General features: G+C 48.0%; 1 protein-coding gene across 6 annotated transcripts in view; it reads left to right on the top strand.

Annotated features, from left to right (window-relative positions):
- The window catches only part of lrrk1 (leucine-rich repeat kinase 1), a 42,783-nt gene extending 24,430 nt beyond the window's left edge, over nt 1-18,353 (top strand). For all 6 annotated transcript variants that reach the window (XM_031569349.2, XM_031569350.2, XM_012834618.3 and 3 more), the window contains 11 exons: nt 2,332-2,590; nt 4,789-4,958; nt 7,507-7,704; nt 7,962-8,239; nt 9,586-9,780; nt 10,301-10,452; nt 11,660-11,777; nt 12,121-12,237; nt 13,992-14,878; nt 15,151-15,252; nt 17,006-18,353. In XM_031569349.2, the coding sequence (XP_031425209.1) occupies nt 2,332-2,590; nt 4,789-4,958; nt 7,507-7,704; nt 7,962-8,239; nt 9,586-9,780; nt 10,301-10,452; nt 11,660-11,777; nt 12,121-12,237; nt 13,992-14,878; nt 15,151-15,252; nt 17,006-17,183 (2,654 nt within the window). In that variant the 3' untranslated portion in view covers nt 17,184-18,353. The remainder of the gene's footprint in view (nt 1-2,331; nt 2,591-4,788; nt 4,959-7,506; nt 7,705-7,961; nt 8,240-9,585; nt 9,781-10,300; nt 10,453-11,659; nt 11,778-12,120; nt 12,238-13,991; nt 14,879-15,150; nt 15,253-17,005) is intronic.
- Nucleotides 18,354-19,096: the final 743 nt, after the last annotated feature.

Here is a 19,096-nt window from a genome sequence, read left to right as displayed (position 1 = left end):
TCAGTAAGGGGCATGTGAGCAGCTAAGTCTACCTCTGTGTAGATACAAAGGAGGTGACTTTAGAGAAACTGGAGAGGAAGGACTTGTCACGGTGTATAATGTTGATGACTTGAAAAAGACAGCACCACCCTTGGTTCAGTGCGAGACGTTAGAGGTGTTACATAAAATATTACAGCAATCTCAGTTAATGCCAGCCAGGAGGCTAGATTGGTAACTCAACCTAGAATGGGGCCGAGGACAACCTGAGCAGTTGGAGGGATTAGTGTTTTCTCAAGATGAATGAGCGGGGAGGAGGAATGAGTAATGATGCATAACAAGATTCTAAGCAGATTCAAGGAGAAATGGTATTTGAGTTTCAGCCAGGTGTCTTAAGAGCATGGGGAAACATCCTATATAAACCCCTTTATACGCTGGCATTGATCCCCATACAGATTTAGTTGGTTCTACAACTGAACCCTGATTGTCTTGCGGTTTCACCTTGGGCTGTGTCTCTCTTTATGTAACTAAGGAGTTATCCTTCTGAGCCATCGCTGGTGATGTCCTCACTCACATTGTGCATAAAAACAAAAGATGACGTCCCTGTCACCTCAAGAGTAATGACCTCTCAGGAGCTCCTGGGACTCTACCCTCTGCGTGTAGGTGGTAGGATGTGCAAGTCATTGAGACTTGAGGTTCCCACGTCGTCAGCCCTCTCAAGACAACGGGGCTTCACAAAAGGAGAAAAGAAAAGGAAAAAGGATTAAGCCTTGTCGTATGAATGTATATACCATCAAATGCCGTGACTAGATGTGATGTACATCACCTTGTGAAAATGTGTAGTTGTCAATAGATCACTAGAATAGAGGTGCAGCTTATGTTACAGTCATTCCCCCATTCAGTCATGCATCCCACACAACATGCTCTCTTCTTTTGTCATCTTTTGATGTTGATGAGAGGGCAAAATATATTTGTATTGGTAACACATGGCAACAAGCAAAACAAGCACCCCTGGTCAAAATGTATATAGCTTCACAGTAGAGTACTTAATAGCACCCCATGTCATTTAGCAGACGCTTTTGTCCAAAGCGACGTACAAGGGAGAGAACAGTCAAGCTACGAGCAATAGAGACCTAGTGTAACAATAAATACTACTTTACATAAGAAATAGAAAAAAAGAAATAGAAAATAGAAGTGCAGGAATGTAACTGCTGTAAGTGCAAGTTAAGTACTAGTCGAAGTGCCAGTTAGGAAGGGAGGTGCTCTCTGAAGAGTTGGGTCTTCAAAAGCTTCCTAAAGGTAGAGAGGCTTTGACAACAATCACAGCTTATGAAGGTTTTTTGTAGCCACCTAAAAGCCTTTCAATTCTTGTTTGGGGGGATTTTCACCCATCCTTCCTGTGAAGATTCCTCTTTTGAGGTCTATCCACAGATTTGTGATGTTATTTAGGTCAGGGGAGTGCATGGCTGCTGATTGTTGGGACAAGGTTTGAGAAGTCATACTATTTACAAAGCTTTGAAATTGGCATCACCTGGCCTTTCCTAACCATGATTGTGAACAAGTCATAGCTCTAACAAGCTAATTAAGGTAGCTTGGTAAAACTAAGTTGCCTTTTTTCAAAACAAAAACAATACACTAATCTTGCTTTAACTTTATGCCTTTTGGAGATCAGTTTGTCAGTTCATTTTCTACTCACTATTCACAGTGACAGACATTTTGACCAGGGGTGCCCAAACCTTTGCATACCACTGTAGATACCTGAAGGGTATGAGGGACTGACCAGGGACTGACCAAATTGACACAGACACACATACTACTGATGACCACACACACACACACACACACACACACAGGAGGGCTCATATGAAGGTTGACTCACCCTGTAGTTATCTCAGCAGGTGTGCTCCAGTGTTCCTGCTCTTTGATTGGCCAGCGTCCCAGACAGAGAGACAGACAGACAGACAGAATTAGCACACACCTGAGCAAGCTCATGCCATCACCAGCATGGTTCACACTCATGACTTCTCGTTTAATCTCCCTTTCATCTCGGTGTGAGAGAATTCCATGTCTGTGTGCCTGCACATGTTCATGTGAATTTCTGTGCGTATTAGTTTACTGTGTGTGTGTGTGTGTGTGTCAATGTGTGTCAGTGTGCGCCTGTGCCTGTGTTTGGTTCATGTGCCTCACTTGTGTCATGCGTGTGTGAATGTATATTTACTGGTCTTGTTGTTTGTGTGTTTTAGTTTATGTGAAGTGTGTATGTTTATTTCTGTGGCGCATGTGTTTGTGTTTATTTCTGTGGCATGATTGTGTTTATTGAACAGCTCGCCTAACGGCGTGTTCTCCCTCCTGCAGCGCTGACGGCGAGCGAGAGTGATGGCACCCGGCTCATAGAGCAGTACGCTCCCTGCCCGGGCTGTGCCACCGTGGCCCGGCAGAGCGAGCCCCACCCGGCCGAGCCTGGTGCCGCCGGTGCTGTCCACTACTTCAACATGGAGGACTGCGTGCTGGCGGCTGTGGACAAGGAGCACATCGTGTGTCCTAACCACCCCAGCGAGCCCGTGCCTCTGCAGGAGCTGGTGCCTGAGCTCTTCATGACCGACTTCCCCTCACGGTATGAACGCACACACACAAACACACTGTAGCGAAGGGAGAGCACGGTCACCCTACCCGGACCCAGGTCTACAGGGTGCCAAACATGCTCTCTGACCGCCACACCAAAGAGCCCGGCTCCGTGGCATGGCAGCCAGAGAGCATATTCAACCGTAGGGACGATCACATCGTCACACTGCCCCCATGCGCTTCACGTACACAGACATCCCTCACGCATACACCAATCATGCTTCTCCCATCCAGAGCACCCCACATACACAAGTGCTTCACAAGTGCTTCACCCAACCATGGGGTCCTTCACACGGGGTCAACATTCCTGGGGGTCCCTCACACAATGTTCACGGGTGCGCCTCCGATGACCTCACAGCAGGGGATCCCACTTCTGACACCATTTGTAGCGAAGGGAGAGCACGGTCACCCTACCCGGACTCAAACCCAGGTCTACAGGGTGCCAAACATGCTCTCTGACCGCCACACCAAAGAGCCCGGCTCCGTGGCATGGCAGCCAGAGAGCATATTCAACCGTAGGGACAATCACATCGTCACACATACACAAATACATACACACACTCACATGCATAAACACACACACACACACATACACAAACAAACGCACACTGTCATGCACACACAAACTCACATGCATACACAAATACACACACATATACACATGCATGTTCACACTTGCACGCACACCCACATACTCTCTCTCTCATGCTCACAAACATGCACAGACTTACATGTACACATATACACTCACACACACATGCAAGCACTTACTCGCACGCACGCACACACACGAACACACACACACTTACTCATAACACAAGTTCTCACACACGTGCACACTCACACGCATACAAGAATGCACACACACCGCACTCAGTCGAATGGCACCTCAACTCTTATCAGCCACAGGATTTGACTTGACAGAGAGCCGTTCCATGGTGAGTCATGAGCCTTGCTCATATGGAAGTTATTTAGATTATCTCCAACAGCCAATGTTAACTTTGTGTCACACTTCTGGCATACAAGGCCTGCAGCGAGCGTTTCTGCGGGTTTCTTGTGGCCTTGGCCATGGAGTGGCAAGGGACTGAGGCACGAGTGGTATCTAATAATCTCACAATAAGTGCTTGTGAACATCTCGGCTTGTTTTGAATGCTTGCAATAGCTTGCTGTGAGAAAAGGCTGATGTCCCTGTTTACATTATCAGACAGGAGATGGGTTTGGACATATTTGGACTGACTCACGCAAAAGTTCCGTTTACACATGCAAAGATACAAGGAAGAAATCTGATGTTTGGGTTTACTCACACAAAGGTTCTGTTTCCACATGCAAAAATACAAGGAAGAAATCTGGTGTTTGCGTTTACTCGCACAAAGGTTCTGTTTCCACAAGTCATGTTTCCAACGAATCTGATTAATAGCATTGCATCACAAACCACAGATACAGTGATTACGCACTATGGGTCTGTGGTCCAGTGACTAAGCTAAAACTCTTTAAAAGCGTTTGTAGAACGAATCCCCCCCCCCCCCCCCCCCACACGCACACAAATATTTCCTTAGCTTCTTTACACACATTACTTTTCCTACAAAAGTACGAAAGAATGAATGATAAACTGAACACTGTTAGGATTGGCTTCACTCCAAACTTAGGCACAAATCTATTGCAGGCCACAATAACAGAGGTGTTTATTATCCCTCCTTCATATAAAATCCGGGATGAAAGAGCTCAGTCGGGAGGGAGCGGGATCATAGCGGACAGAGGATGGAGTTAACGATAAGGACATGCCAGAATGAATATGTAGCCAAACCATAGGATGTGCCTGTAGGATATGCTGAGCTTTGCTACACACATGTGATGCATATGTTGTCTACTGCTGGGAAGCACACTATACGCAGACATTTAGATTAGAGACACGTATTTGTGTGGAGCGCATATGAACCATATGCTGTCGTGGAGGGAAATTTCCGGCAGACATGAGATCAGACCAGACTGTGTTTGACACGTGAGCAGTATGTCACGTTACATTTGGTTATGTGTGCTGGCAGCAGCGCAGTGTGTGGGACGGATGTGTGTCATTACAAAAACCACATTATTTGCATACAAAGCATGTTTTGGGCACAGAGTGTGGTGTGATATTTTGGAGCAGCTAATGCTATTTAGTGTATTTATGTAATTGTTATATCTATGTTGCAGGCTGTTCCTGGAGAAGAGTGAGCTGGACTACAGCGAGGATGAGAAGGACATCCTTGGCCAGGGGGGCAGTGGCACTATCATCTACAGGGCCAAATACAGGGGTCAGCCTGTCGCCATCAAACGCTTCCACTTCAAGAAGTGCCGTCAGCAATCCTTCTGCAGTGACACAGGTAAGCCCCCCCCCCCCAACACACACACACACACACACACACACACACACACACACAGCATGACATCCTGGTGAGGTCAATGGTCAGCCACCACCATATGGCCAAGTGTTTTATATCAGCATTTCAGCTACGCTCCCTCTGTGAAGGACATCGTTCCCAGGATCAGAAGAGAAGATGGATCTTAATCCTCACTGGATTTACTGGCCTGTTTACCGTCTCTCCAAAGTATTTCCACGGCTGTCTGGATATCGCTTAAAGTGCTCAAGGATGTGTAGTAGTGTTTAAGCACTGATACTAACACATGTGGTGTTACTGCATGCAGTTTTCTCCAAATTGCTGCTATTTGTCATCGAAATGAAACTAATCCTTTAAGACGAGGTCAGACACACAGCTCTGGAGTTTGCAGAAGTCCTTCTGTTGTTTGTTTACAGAAGTTTGTTGAGTTTGCTGGCCAGATTAGACGGGGGGGGGGGGGGGGGGGGGGTTTGATTAAAGAGGATGTTGTCATCCGATGAGGTCGAAGAGTGCCCACTCAGCGCTTCTTCTCTGGGGTTGATGAGATTTAACAGACAGAGATGGCTGCGAGGTCTGCTCCATGTCCTCGCCCGATGCTTCTCACGCCGTGCCAAGATGTGCTGTCGCCGGTCTGCAGTAATGAAGGCTTCTGCATTTCGTTGTCATCCCTCATAAACCTCCCCAGCATAATGCGTCGTGTGCGCGGCAGCAGCCGGCCATCTCCATTTCGTTCCCCTTAGGTGACGTCAGTGTGGCGGTAATTAGACAGTTAGAGATCCTCTAATGCCTCTCTCCGAGCTGTTTCATGGTCTGCAAGTCATAACAGTCTGTCGACCTTCATTTCCTCCTTTTCATTCCGCCAACAGCCAGCCTCTCATTCCCAGGAAAGGATCTTTAATGCCACTCCTCTTGATGGGCTGTGAAGGGGTTGTTTACTGTGTCTGTTTTGTCGGCCATAGTTTAAGGCAGGGGACAATGTAGGTCGGCCTCTGAGAATATTTTGGTGCTGTTAAAGATTTTTAGGGTGGCTTGGCTACTCTGCTAAGTCTGCAGAATTTTCTCTGATACCGGGGGTAATATCTCTCTCTCTCTCTCTCTCCCCCCCTCTCTCTCTATCTATCTATCTTTCTCTAGGGATTTGAGGGACTAGGTCCCTGTTGAGAGAATGCCCCTTTTTTGCTGATTTGAAAGTTCTTGGTTTTGTTACTTCCACAGCCCATTTTTGGGACTTTACCACACAGCTATTCAAAAACAAGCAGTTGTAGAACCTGTGGCAGTGAATTGTAAAAAATACAATATTATCATTGTATTGTAGACCCTGTTGTTATAGAGGGTAGTTTTGGAGGTCGTTGTTCTATAAATGTGTACGGCCCCACGTGAGTGGCTTGCTGTGGTGAGAAGGAGTATGGCCTTTGGTAACCTTCCCTGTCACCCGTGAATTGCCTGAAGACTCAAACATGAGTGGGTGTTGTCTTCTTCCGCAGAAGACTGTCAGAGGCTTTATTTCCTCTCTCACATTGTACAGAAAACCAGACACTGATATACCACTTAAAGTCTCCACATGTCAATCAACAGCAAGTAATTTCTTCCTGTGACTCAAGATTGACGCAGAGGCTGCAGCAGAGGCACACTTCCTCATAACCTGACTCAACCTTAGGTTTGCTGATCAAAACAGAAGCAGCATTAGTCAGGAAGGTCTTTGGGACGGGACAGGATTGAGGACAGCTTTTGAAGGGAAATACACACAGTTGTGTTGTGTGTTAACTGTTGCATCTTGTTTAGAGTGAGACCGTAAATTGGCCTTCGACAGTTCACACCGTCCCCATCTTTCATGTCTGAGGTCAAGGGCCGAGGCCAGGGTGGGGGAAAGTACAGTGGCCCTGGGCGAACCTGACTGGCGCCTCTGTTCAAACTTAATTACCCCGAGCCAACGTGCGCTACGCAGAGCCGAACGCAGTGGCGGTATACGGCTCTCGCGCAGCGGGGCCGAAACAAAACACCGCTCATTAGAGTTTATTACTGCAACGCGTGACCTCTGCGCAGCGTGAGGTAAGCACCTCTCGGTAACCAAATCGTTAAAATCGCCTGGACCGTAAATCAGAGAGCAGTGTTTTCCCAAAGGCCAGGCTTGAGATTGGAAAAGGGTTCCATTTTGAGCGTAGGGACTGAGTGGGTCGTGACTGATTGACTCATCGCGGAGAGAGCAGATGCCCTTGCCTTGATTGTGTACCTGCTGGCTCCGCTGACTGTCGAATGCCTCGGGCAAGAGAGTCTGGAAGAGCGTATTGATCAGATGACATTACAGCGCGAGAGGGAAAGTGCCATTTCGGGAAGTGTTCTTTCTGGTTCAAGGTCACCTGAGTACATCCTCTCTATTTCCGTTCACTCTTTCCCTCTCCACTCTATTCTCTCCTTCTCTCTCTCTGTCTCCCTTTCTCTCTCTGAGACATACTGTTATCCATGTTCCATGTACACACACACTCACTCCCTCTCTCTTTGCCTCTCCTCTCTCTCTCTCTCTGTGCTCTCTCAGACACGATGTTGAAGCATCTGCAGTCGATGGATGCCTCGCGGAGCTTCTCGGAGTTCAGGCAGGAGGCGAGCATGCTGCACTCACTGCAGCACCCGTGCATCGTGCCCCTGGTGGGCATCAGCATCCACCCCCTGTGTTTCGCCCTGCAGCTGGCTCCGCTGGGCAGCCTCAACACGGTTCTGGAGGAGCGCACCAAAGGTAGGACACACACCTGTCTCCCGCTGCGCAAATCCAAGCACGCCGTCTTAAAGAGACAGCGCTACCAGACGTAGCAAGTATAGCTAGCTTCTTATACATGGTTGTTCACTTTTTGGACTGTGTCTGTCCATAAAGCGTAGGGTGTGCTTATTTAAACAGGCCGGTCGGTTCTCCTCCACTGGCCGTGCTAGTTGTGCACCATTTCTGTGCTCAGTGGTTCGTGCCTTTCAACTGTGGCTTCCTCCGTCTCTGCTCAGGCTGTCAGTACATGCCCCTGGGCCATATGCTGACCTTCAAGGCGGCCTATCAGATCGCGGTGGGGCTGGCCTACCTGCACAGGAAGAACATCATCTTCTGCGACCTCAAGTCTGACAACATCCTAGTGTGGTCCCTGGAAGTGTGTGATCCGGTGAACTTCAAGCTCTCGGATTACGGAATATCACGGCAGTCGTTCCATGAGGGGGCCCTGGGGGTAGAGGGAACGCCAGGATACCAGGCCCCAGAGATCAGACCAGGGATAGTCTACGATGAAAAGGTACTGACCCTGACAGTTACCTCGTTGTAATTCCTCAGGCAATACCTTTCAAACCCTACACTTTACACACTGCTGTTCAGTCTGACCTTTAACACATACTGCTTAGATTTAATCTTACTAGATCTTTTGAAAGTGTTCTTTTTTCAGTGGGTTTGAACAAAAATGGGTGTGGTAAAGATTAGTATTCTCACAGAGTTGAGAACAACCTCTTGACATGAAAGTGTCTGTGTTAGTGTCATAATGAATGCTCTGCTGTGAGACTCAACCTCAGAGCTACACTGCACAAGACATTTACTGCGAAGTTGTCTTTGTAGTCTCCTTGTTGTGGTTTACTGGGTGAGTCCCTGTGGTTGATTGCTCATCCCTCTCAGCCCTGTGCACTGTCTTCTTGTCCCTTATTTTCTTAATGACGTCTTTGTGCCACGGCATAAGACCCTATTTTACGTGTGTCATGTCTCTTGTCTAACTGGTAAAACGTATATTGCGGCCAGTGCTGACTCAGATCCCCAGCCCCAGCCCCAGTCTCAAACGAGGACAACATGAGGAGGGCTGCCTCCCTCCCTCCCTCCCCTGTATGTCGGTCTTATGAAGTTGGACTCGGAGCCCCACCAGCTCAGCATGGCCTTTTTTTTACTGGCATCTAAATCTTCCTCATTTCAGACTGCTTGCACAGGAAAGCTCTGCACAGAGATGTTACGGGCCCAATAATTCCTCCTGTGTCAATAGGTTAACTTTCCCCACTGGCCCTGGCCCCGTATGATTGGTATGGGCTGATTGTGGTCAAGGCTCCGGTGTGAGTTAGCGTTACGGCTGGAATGAGAGTGGAGAAGGAAGCCTGCCTTATATGAATGTAATGATAACCTCTCCCAGGCAGGCTGTTGACCCAACCTTAGATTTCCTGCATGTTTCACATGCTTTGATAGTGATGGAGTTTTCCGCCACCATGACTTCAGCAAACCACAGTGGTCCAAAGGCAGATTTGTGTATTTTTGGTGGGTTTGTTATTTCTAAAAATAACCCAGCGGCGTACGAGAATCATTCAGCAGACTGCATGTCCATTCATAGATGGGGAGGGTGCCAATACAGGAGTGCTCTGTTTCTATTCGGTCACTTTTCCATTGCATAACCATTGGCATAATATCCTTCATCATATCGAGCCCCCTGTGCAATGTTGAGTCGTGTGTTCCAGGAACTACTAATGTAGGTCTCCCCCTTTTTGCCTTACTGACTCATTTCCTCTCTGCCCCCCTTCCTCCCTCCCTCTCCCTCCCTCTCTCTCTCTCTCTCTCTCTCTCTCTCTCTCTCTCTCTCTCTCTCTCTCTCTCTTCTCTTTCATCCTTCTTCAGGTGGATATGTTCTCCTACGGCATGGTTCTGTACGAGCTGCTGTCGGGTCTCCGGCCTGTACTCGGGCACCATCAGCTGCAGATCGCCAAAAAGCTCTCCAAGGGCATCCGGCCCGTGCTGGGCAGCCCGGAGGAGGTGCAGTTCTACTGCCTGCAGGCGCTCATGCTGGAGTGCTGGGACACCAAACCAGAGAAGGTGAGAGAAGGCTCCGTATGGCATCAGGGACGGCCTGAGGTCATGAGGCCCTGTCACTGTAAAACCCGTTTGCCTACATACCTATAATATGGCTCTTGTCAGCTCTGGGGCAGTTGAACCATTAGGCATTTACAGCAGTTGATGTATGTACCTTCACAGCTGTAAATTGTCACCGCCTCTGTCAAGTAAATGAATGCCCAGCACCAGTAATGACCACATTATGCAGTCATGATAGATGAAGGAGAATTTAGTGAGGCACCAGTGATGAATCTATTACACGCACAAAAGGCATGACCATAAAAACACTCTTTCCCCGAGAAGCCAGACACAAACCAACTGATTTACAAGCAGACTGTTTTAAATGCCTAGATGGCAGAAATTATTTAATAGGTGTTACTTAATTGCCGCTTTTTAAAAGATCCCATGTGAGTCTCCACTTCACTTCTGTAGCCAGTAATGTTGCTAATTGGGATAGTGTTGCTGTGGTGCTGTGAAGCTGACGTGTGTTGCGCTGTGACAGCGTCCTCTGGCCATGCCGCTGCTGAGGCACATGCAGGAACCCAGCTTCCCCTGCTGCAGGTACCTGTTGGCCTGCGAGAGACACCGCCAGCTCTTCCTGTCCACGCAGCAGGGCCACAGCGCAGTCTTCTGGGATGGGGAGATGGACGACAGGTTAGTATGTGTGTGTGTGTGTTGTGGGTGTATGTGAAAGAAAGAGAGAATATACAGGTGTCTTTCAGATGTGTACCAGCAAAACAGCTGTTAGTTCTCTTATGTTTGAGCAACAAACACTGATGTCATCATGCCTTAACTACCAATACCACAACATATTGCACTGGTTTCCTGTGCAATTACCTCCAAAAGGTAGGATTTGGCTGTGTAATAGATTACTTGTGGGGCTAGACATGCAATCAGACAAACTGCAATCATTTCTCATCGGGCTATGAGACCCGGTGTGCGTTCTGTTTCCGACACAGACGTCTCAGGCGTGTTTATTTAACCCTGTCCCCTTCTTACACGAATCTCTCGCTAATCTCCACACAGGAACTATGCCCTGTGAAGTGGAACTATTGCAATATGAATTGTGGAGCAACAGCGCTGTCTATATATGCTCATGTAGTACTATCGGTGGCGCTTCGTCTGCCTTTGAGATTCAGAAGACACTTGCAGGCTGTGTGTAAGCTGATGGTGCACTCGGTCGCTGGTGGAAGATGAATAGAGCTGGTCTACGGCAGATCTGGGCAGATTACTCCCAGGTGGCATGAGTAATTGCTATTTTGTTCTCGCTGCACAGCACGGAGGCGCTCTGAGATAATTTCGACATAATGAAAAAATCGCCTTTTATCTCGCAGCACAGGTGTTTGCAATTAAGGCAACAGCCAACCTCTCTGCCAAACGTCGACACCAAAGTAACAGCTGACCAGGTGTAATGCCCACTCTACCTAGGGAGGGATCAGTAGAATGACAGTTTTGTCTGAGTTACAGCTGGCGTCATTTATACTGTCCTTAAAGCCACGATGGACTCTTCAGTCAATAAACGTAGTCAACAGGGACTAGCACAATGAGAGCGATAGACTGTAGTAGTGATATGTAAATACACATTGGTTCTTCACAAGAGAAGGAGGTAATCAGCAAGTACAATCAAAGTGCAATTTCCTGTGGTACACACCACCTCAACAACCATTCCCATGAGTGCCATTCAGACTAATTTCCTTTTTAAAACCTTTCCTTTATGTAAGTGTTCCAGTGGCAACCTGTTCAAAGGTCAACAAGACTGACCAGTGTAAGGGGTCAAGGGTGAGGTACCACCTCTGAGTGAGAGTTGTCCAGTGATCTGTCATTTGAATGCCTGTGTGGTCATGCCTGTTTCCTGCTGTAGAAACTACACTGTGGTGAATCTAGCCAAAGGTCAAGTGGAAGTGAAACGAATGCCCTGCCCAGGAATGAGGCTCAGTTGTCAAATGAAGATGGAGAACACTCTGTGGACGGCGACTGAGGTAGGCATCTGGGAAGGGAAGAAATCCCCCCCCCCCCCCACTCCCACCCCTCCTTCACCGAGTTTATATTTCCTCTCTGTAGGAATGTTACCCTGGAAACCTTGTTGAGGGATATATGTGGAGGAATGTTTTGGCTAGCAAAGCAGCTCCAAACGTGCACCTCAGCATGATGGTGGTTTTGGGCAGACGAGGCTGTTTTCAGTCCAAACGACGCTGTTTGCAGTCACGGGCTGTGTAACGTAATGTGGATTTGACGTGATCTCACAGCGTTATTGGGCCTTGTGAAAGTTTAAAGTCTATGAAGTCAGTGAAAGGATGTGTGGGCATTGTTGTGTTCTCCCAGGAGCAGGAGGTGCTGATCTACAGTCTGAAGGAGATGTGTCCCCTCAGCCAGCCCCAGAAGCGCCTCTCCTTCCCTGCCGTGGTCACCTGTCTCTTCCTTGTACCTGCCCAAAAAGAGGTACAAAAATATGCACCTTTCTTACCAATAAAGTACTTGGGGTCAATTCCTGCTGTTTTGAAATGTGCTCTAGAAATCAAACTGACTTACCTTGATTTTACCTTGTGAGTGGTAAAATCATTAGAGTTGTCACAATTTCCTCAAGGCGCTTTAGAGAGCCCAGGGCCTGAACCCCCCCCCCCCCAGCATGTCAGGGGGCAGCATGTCATCTACTTGGAGTCAGCCGAGTAGATAGGAAAGGGGGGTCAGAAGGGAAAGGAGGAGAAAGAAAGGGAGGGTAAAGAATCAGATCAGGCAGATGAATTCATATACATATCAGGATATTGTGTATATGTGGCAAATGTACTCAATACATACAACATAAGAAAATGAATATTGGATAAAATGGGAAGAGAGCATTCAAGTATTGTAGAACAGCTTGGTGGGGATACGTTGTGCTCGTAAGGTTACTATTACAAGGGTAAGTAGAGTAATGAATGTCGATGGTGGCAATTATTTACATTACGAGTAAATAGGCTAGCACAGAGTATGTAGATGTGTCATGTATACATATGTATAATAGACATACATACCGTAGTATATGTAGACATAGAGATTCCATTTGTATTGAAACTATTTCTGTGTAATAAGTGGTCTCTTTACATTGTAACTTGTCCTTCTTTCTGCATGTCGGCGTTGAAATATCTTATCTAGGATGGGTTGTTTGCTCAGCAATTGCATTTCCAAATCTGTCGTTTGACAAGTGTGCTTGGTGTTTGCTCAGCCTCTCTCTCTCTCTCTTGCGGTTAAACGTTTATGATCTGACTCCTTTGTGACTCAGCAGCCACAATTTATCTGTTGTCAAACATCCCCACCTTTAATCAGCCACTGTGGGAAAGTCGTCTTTTTTATGAGGTGCCACAGGAAATTTGCCTGCAAGGCCACCCCACCCCACTCTCCCCCCCTTCAGCCTTCTTCTCCTTTTGAAGTCCCTGCCATTAGAGGCTCCAGGTGTTCCTCCTCTCCCGCACAAAGACGGATGTCTCCTGCGCAATCTGCAGCGCTGACACAATGACAGAGCTCGGGCTCTGCCCGTGATCCGTCTTCTGTAAACATACACTTAGGCCTGACCCGCGGCTCTTTGATGTTGTCCCTGTCCGAGGGGGCTTTGATTCATTAAAGTCAGTCACTGGCAGAGGTAGAGATGTCAGCCTTGGTCCAGGAGAGCCATAAAGCCCAAGGCCTGATAGTTGATGCGTTGATAGGGGGGAGGCCATAGAGGGTGAGAGCTGTGCTTAAGGTGACATGACACAATCCCGAATGTTTCTCCTACGCTGAGACCACCATTTAAGAGGGATATGCATGGATAGACACTGACTGTATAACAGGATGGTAACACTCAAAACAGCTTTCCCATGTAAAGTCTGTGGTTGTCGCGAGCCTGCAATATCATGTAATGTTGTGTCATGCCTGTTTAAATTTGTTTACACTAGCTCATGTAAATGTTTGCACAGTGGGTATGATGATTGCATTTCTTGTGCTGTGTGTAAAATTGTGTAAACTGTGAGCCAGCTGAGTGACTAAAGGCTTTTGATGTGTGTACATAGGCATAGAACACACAAGACAGAAACCCTGACACTGTTTGTAATAGTAATAGTTAACAAACTACGAATAAATCTTAATACATGTCAAACTGGCGAACTAAACTGAATTCTTCCTCTCGCTCTCTCTCTCTCTCTTTCTCTCTCTCACACTCACTCCCTGCCCCAACGTAGACACTACCGCTGGTGTTTGTAGGCATGGCCGATGGCCTGGTGTCCGTGCACACGCTGGTGGACGACATGCCGACAGACGGGGAGACGTACCTCTGCTCCCACTCCCTCAACAAGTCCGAGTTCGGCCTGAGGGACGACGACCCCCGGCAGAATCCCTACCCGGTGCGCTGCATGGCCCAGGTGCGCAGCGGCTCGGAGCTCTGGTACTCCAACGGCCCGGGCGTCCTGGTGATCAAGTGCCCCAGCCTGCAGGCCACCCGCCGGCTGGACCCCTACCGCCCCCCGTCCAGCGTGACGTCTCTGGTCTGCTCCCCCAGCTGCTGGGGGGACGAGGCCGTGTGGTGCCTGGACGACCTCACCAACACGCTGCTCATGTACCACGCTAGCAGCTACCAGCTCTGCGCCAGCTACCACTGCGGAGACGGCAACCCCCTCCGGGACGTGTTCCCCATCCAAAGGCCAGCGGGGAGGACGGCGGCCCTGCCTCGCCCGGCCTCGGACAGGGACAGCTCAGGGGAAGAGGAAGATGAAGAAGAAGAGGAGGTACCCGGTGAGGGTGACCCCGTAGTGGTCATGCACAGCGAGGATGCTGGGACGCAGATCCTCCGCAGGGACGACTCGCTGACGGACTACTGCTCCTTGTCCACGTCCGGCTTCTTCTCGGAGCCGGGGGAGGGGGACACGGAGCTGCTGGAGCGCTCTAGCTCTGGCGCCCTGAGCTCGCTGGCCAGCACCTCCAGCATGCCCTTCTCTACCGACACCGAGGACACCTCCACCGTCCCCTCCCCCGTCACCGAGACACCGGAGCCCCCCACCCAGAACCACTCCCCTCCCCACCTGCAGGCCCTCACCGTACTGCCTGTTAGCGACACAGTGTGGGTCCCCAGGTAATCATACACAGTCCTCCACACAGGGCGAACTCACCATTAACACTTAAGTCTAAGGGTCAAAATACAGTCACAGCTAGCCGGTACAGAGTGGAGTAGAAATATGCACTTAATGGACTGGACCTGAGAAAGGACCTGTGGAGTAACACAGCTGGCTCTTATTAGTTGGGGATTGTGCTGAAAGAATATTAAGTGAAACTGAGCTGGATGGAATGTGGTTGATGAATTATGGTGTGTGTGTGTGTGTGTGTGTGTGTGTGTGTGTGTGACAGGCGTGGAGGGGACATCATGGTGATCGAGGTGCAGGAGAATGGTGGCCTGCTTAGAGGCCGTGTCATCGCCGTGCTCAGTGCCCCAGGAACACCGCAACATGGGTGAGCTCTTCTCTTTCTCTCCCTTTGCCTCTCACTGCTTCTGTCCCCTGTCCCTCTCCCTCTCGCTCCTCCCTTTCTCTTGCCCTCCCTCTGTGGGGGAGGATGTGGCCCTCAGGCTGCTGCCCAGCAGATAAGTCTCCCGGGTTAATGGAGCCAGGGCAAGCATGGGTTTTCACCACACAAGCTGCTTTGCCAGGCACCTGAAGCATAATTAGATGGGGATTTGTGCGTCAGCCCTTTTTTTTCATAATCAGCCATAAACCTGCATGGTGTATGTGTGTGTGGTATGTAGGGTGTGAGGGGGGGGGGGCAGGTGGGGTAAAGGGGGTCGTATAGGATCCTGGCTTCTGAGTGTGTTAGTGAGGCCAAGGGTTGGTCTCATGGGTGGCCTCTCTTGCTCAGTGTTGTTTTTTTACAGCCTAATCCACAAGGACAGGAATGTGGAGCAAATGGATTCAGGAGTAATCACATCACTTGAAATGTAGGACAGTTAAAAGACCTCTTGCCGTGCTGATGTCAAACACTCAGCTCTGTGACATTTCCACTATTGCGCCACAGCCGAGCCTGTTCGTGCGCACGGTCAGTGCCCCTTCCTTCCTGCTTGGCCTCAATGTGCTGCAAGACTGTGAAACGTCTTTCTTAAAGCTCCGCTCAGCCCCGCTCTCTCAGACCACGGGGGAAAGAATCAGGGGTAGATATTAATTTGCTGATTCAGCCTCAATAAAGCACAGAGGGATCATTCATCATGCGGTTAACGGGTTCCCCCCGCTCTGTCATTATTTCTGTAAAAGCTGCAGCCAGCTGTTCTCCTCCTGGGAGAGGCCTGGTGGTGGAGGCTCAAACAGAGGTGCTGCCATTTCATATGGAAGCAGGCAGTAAAAGGCCACACAGGGCAGCTCCCCCCCCCCCCCTCACAGACCCCCATATTTCACCACACACCTGTGTCATGGGCACAGCCTCTCAAGGGTCATTTTGGGGGTCAGGCTCTCTCTCTCTCTCTCTCTCTGAGATGGAGAGGAATCCTGGCAACCGGGAAGGTCTTTATCTTCTATGACCATATGGGACATTGAATTGCTTCATCTTGAAATGTTGTGGAGCAAAACCTTTATTGACCTCAAACAGCCAACAGTGTGCTTAAAAGTATAAACCGTGGATTCGCATGTACACATGTCTGACAACGGTGTGCAGTAGTACTGTCGATCGAATTAACTAATTAATCACACAATTTGATGTGATTAATCACTTTGTAATAATATTTAAGTATATATTTCAATTTAGAATGTACAATCATCACGGGGAGCATATTTATATTTATTCAAATACTATTGTTTAATAGCAACTTTGAACACAGATTTCCAATAAAACCATCAAGGCCATCAAAATTCATCAGCTTGAAAGGCGCATTTGCTATATGTGCAGCACGTAAAGTGCTAAGCTCTGTGTCAGGTGTATGTTGCATGCCCCCAGGTATTTTAACCATTACATATGTACTAACAGAAATCATTACAAAACCCAGGCAGCTGCGCTCATTTCTCATGCATTCATGAAACCGAATAATCCTCCCCTCTTTTCTTGGGCAGCTGTAAGTCTGAGAAGCAGTACATTTAATGGCCTCACTGCCCTTCGAGGGAAAAGCTTCTCCGAAAAAGGCAAAACATTTCTAGGAAGAGTCTACACGTTTAGTTGTGCGGATAAAGATATGCCCTGGTTTACACTCTCCCTCTCTGACACACTCTCTCTCTCTCTCTTCTAGAACCCTGGTAGAGGCAGCGCTGGTTGCAAAGGACACTGTTGTGTGTGGCTTTCGCAACGAAAACATGGAGTGGTGCCTGGCTGTCTGGAGGGGCTGGGGAGCCAGAGAGCTGGAAGTCTTCTACCAGTCCTACGAGAAGCTGGGAAGCCTGGAGACCAGCATGCGAAAAAGAAGGTAGCCGTTGTGCGCGGCGCAGAATCAGCGCTCTGTGAGAGTCCCCCTCTCTGGCTTGGGGGAATAGCGCGCTCACAGGCCTCAGTGTTCCCTGGAAGCCGGGGGCTTGGCAGCTCTGACATCAGCACGCGCTCTGGCCCTGTGGAAGGGGGGGAGGTTAGAGAGAGGGGGCTACATTGACCCTGCCCAACACCGCCGTAGCTGTTGGCTCTAGGGTCCTGGGAGTCTGTCAAAAGCACATGTGTAGCTTCCCAAGCGACGGCCCCCCCAGATGCCTGTGACAGCTCCTGAAGGGCCAGCTCAGTGGAGAAGGAGCATTAGAGGACAACGAGACACACGAGTCTGAAACTGACAGGACTGTGTGGCCTTTCGTCACAACACAACACAGAGAGTCCATCTGCTAAAAGGAGATATGCGTGTGTGTGTGTGTGTGTGTAAGAGAGAGACACACACACACACACAACATAAGCAGATAGAGCCTTTGACCGCCTTTGTGGATTAATCCACAGAGGGAAGGTGTGTAGAAGAGGTCAAGCTTGGGGGAAACCATGAAGAATTTTCAGCTTTAATGAAAGTGGAAATCTAATGGTGGATTATAATGCAGACATTAAGGGGCTTTTATCAAAAAATTTTACTCTCTTTCAAGTGGAGTTAAAGGTGTAATTTTTAGTTTTTGAAATGCTCCTAGACTAACAGTAATGGGGTAATTCTGAATCCATCTAAAAAGATAGTATTCCCTACTATTGTGTTTTATGCTCCTCAATTCTTAGCTTCAGATCATCTTAATTTACATATTTATATTTTTCATAGTCTGAATAATGTAAGCAAAGTCTATACAAGAAATGAAGTAAAAAAAACTATTCGGAACATGACCTTTTTTATGATTTTTGACAGGGGAATGGTACCTTTTAGAATTACCTCATTGGAAGTCTACAAGCATTTTTATTTTATAACAAAAACAGCATCATTAACATTTCAGTATGACTGGCAAATGTTTTAATATAACACAACCAGCATGATTGTGATTACTATATGCAATGAGCTACACTTTGTAAGCGTTGTAAAATATAGATTGTTGTAAGATAGTATGATTTATTCAGAAATCTCATTGCATGTGTAAATAAATAGGTTATGTTATTGTACATAAGACATTAAACATAAAACAAGAGAACAAGCCTCTGGTTGACTATTTTACTTAGTAGGGGGTAGCCTTGTGGCTGCCATGACTGTCAAGTCAACACAGCTCAGCACCAAGCTAAATAATCGCCTTTCTCACTTGGAAAAGGCTTTCATTTCAGGCCTTCATCACTCCATGCAGTCCCCTGGCAGGACACACAGCAACACTGATTAGACTGGTTGGAACCTGTTCTTGCAGCTGAAAATAATGAGCATATTCTAAAATGGGTACTGAATACTGAGAAGGACTGGTTTATAAAAGGAACAAAGTGTAGCAAAACATAGTTTATGCTATTTAGAGTGTGGTGTTATTCTGTAAAGACAAAGTCACCTTGGTAAGTGCTGAGTAGATGCCCCCCTTTCTCTCCTGGCTGTTCTTGGTACAACCAAGCCGGTAGACAACTACAGCTCAGCCAAGCAGATTTTAGTTCTCTTCCAGCAACCAGAGTGACTATGACACGTCTACCTGCCCAACGTGATGAATAGGAACCTTGTATCAGGGATGAGCTCCTTGGCCTTAACCACAGCACTGTCACCTACAGAGCAGGTTCTGTCTGCTGATGTTCAACTCAATTTTTAGATGCATATTTTGGTCGGTTAATGGCTGTGCATAAATTGAGCTCAAACCTGCTTCATAGAATAATCTAAGCTATAAATAATTAGCTACAAGTGCTTGTTAGCACCCAGTGCTTGTGTACCCAGTACTTAAGAAAGTTCCACCAACAGCATGTACTGTATATC

The sequence above is a fragment of the Clupea harengus genome, chromosome 6 (genome assembly GCF_900700415.2).
Source record: "Clupea harengus chromosome 6, Ch_v2.0.2, whole genome shotgun sequence".
NCBI classification, from domain to species: Eukaryota; Metazoa; Chordata; class Actinopteri; order Clupeiformes; family Clupeidae; genus Clupea; species Clupea harengus.
Note: the sequence above shows the minus strand (reverse complement) of the source record. Positions and strands in the feature narration are given on the sequence as shown.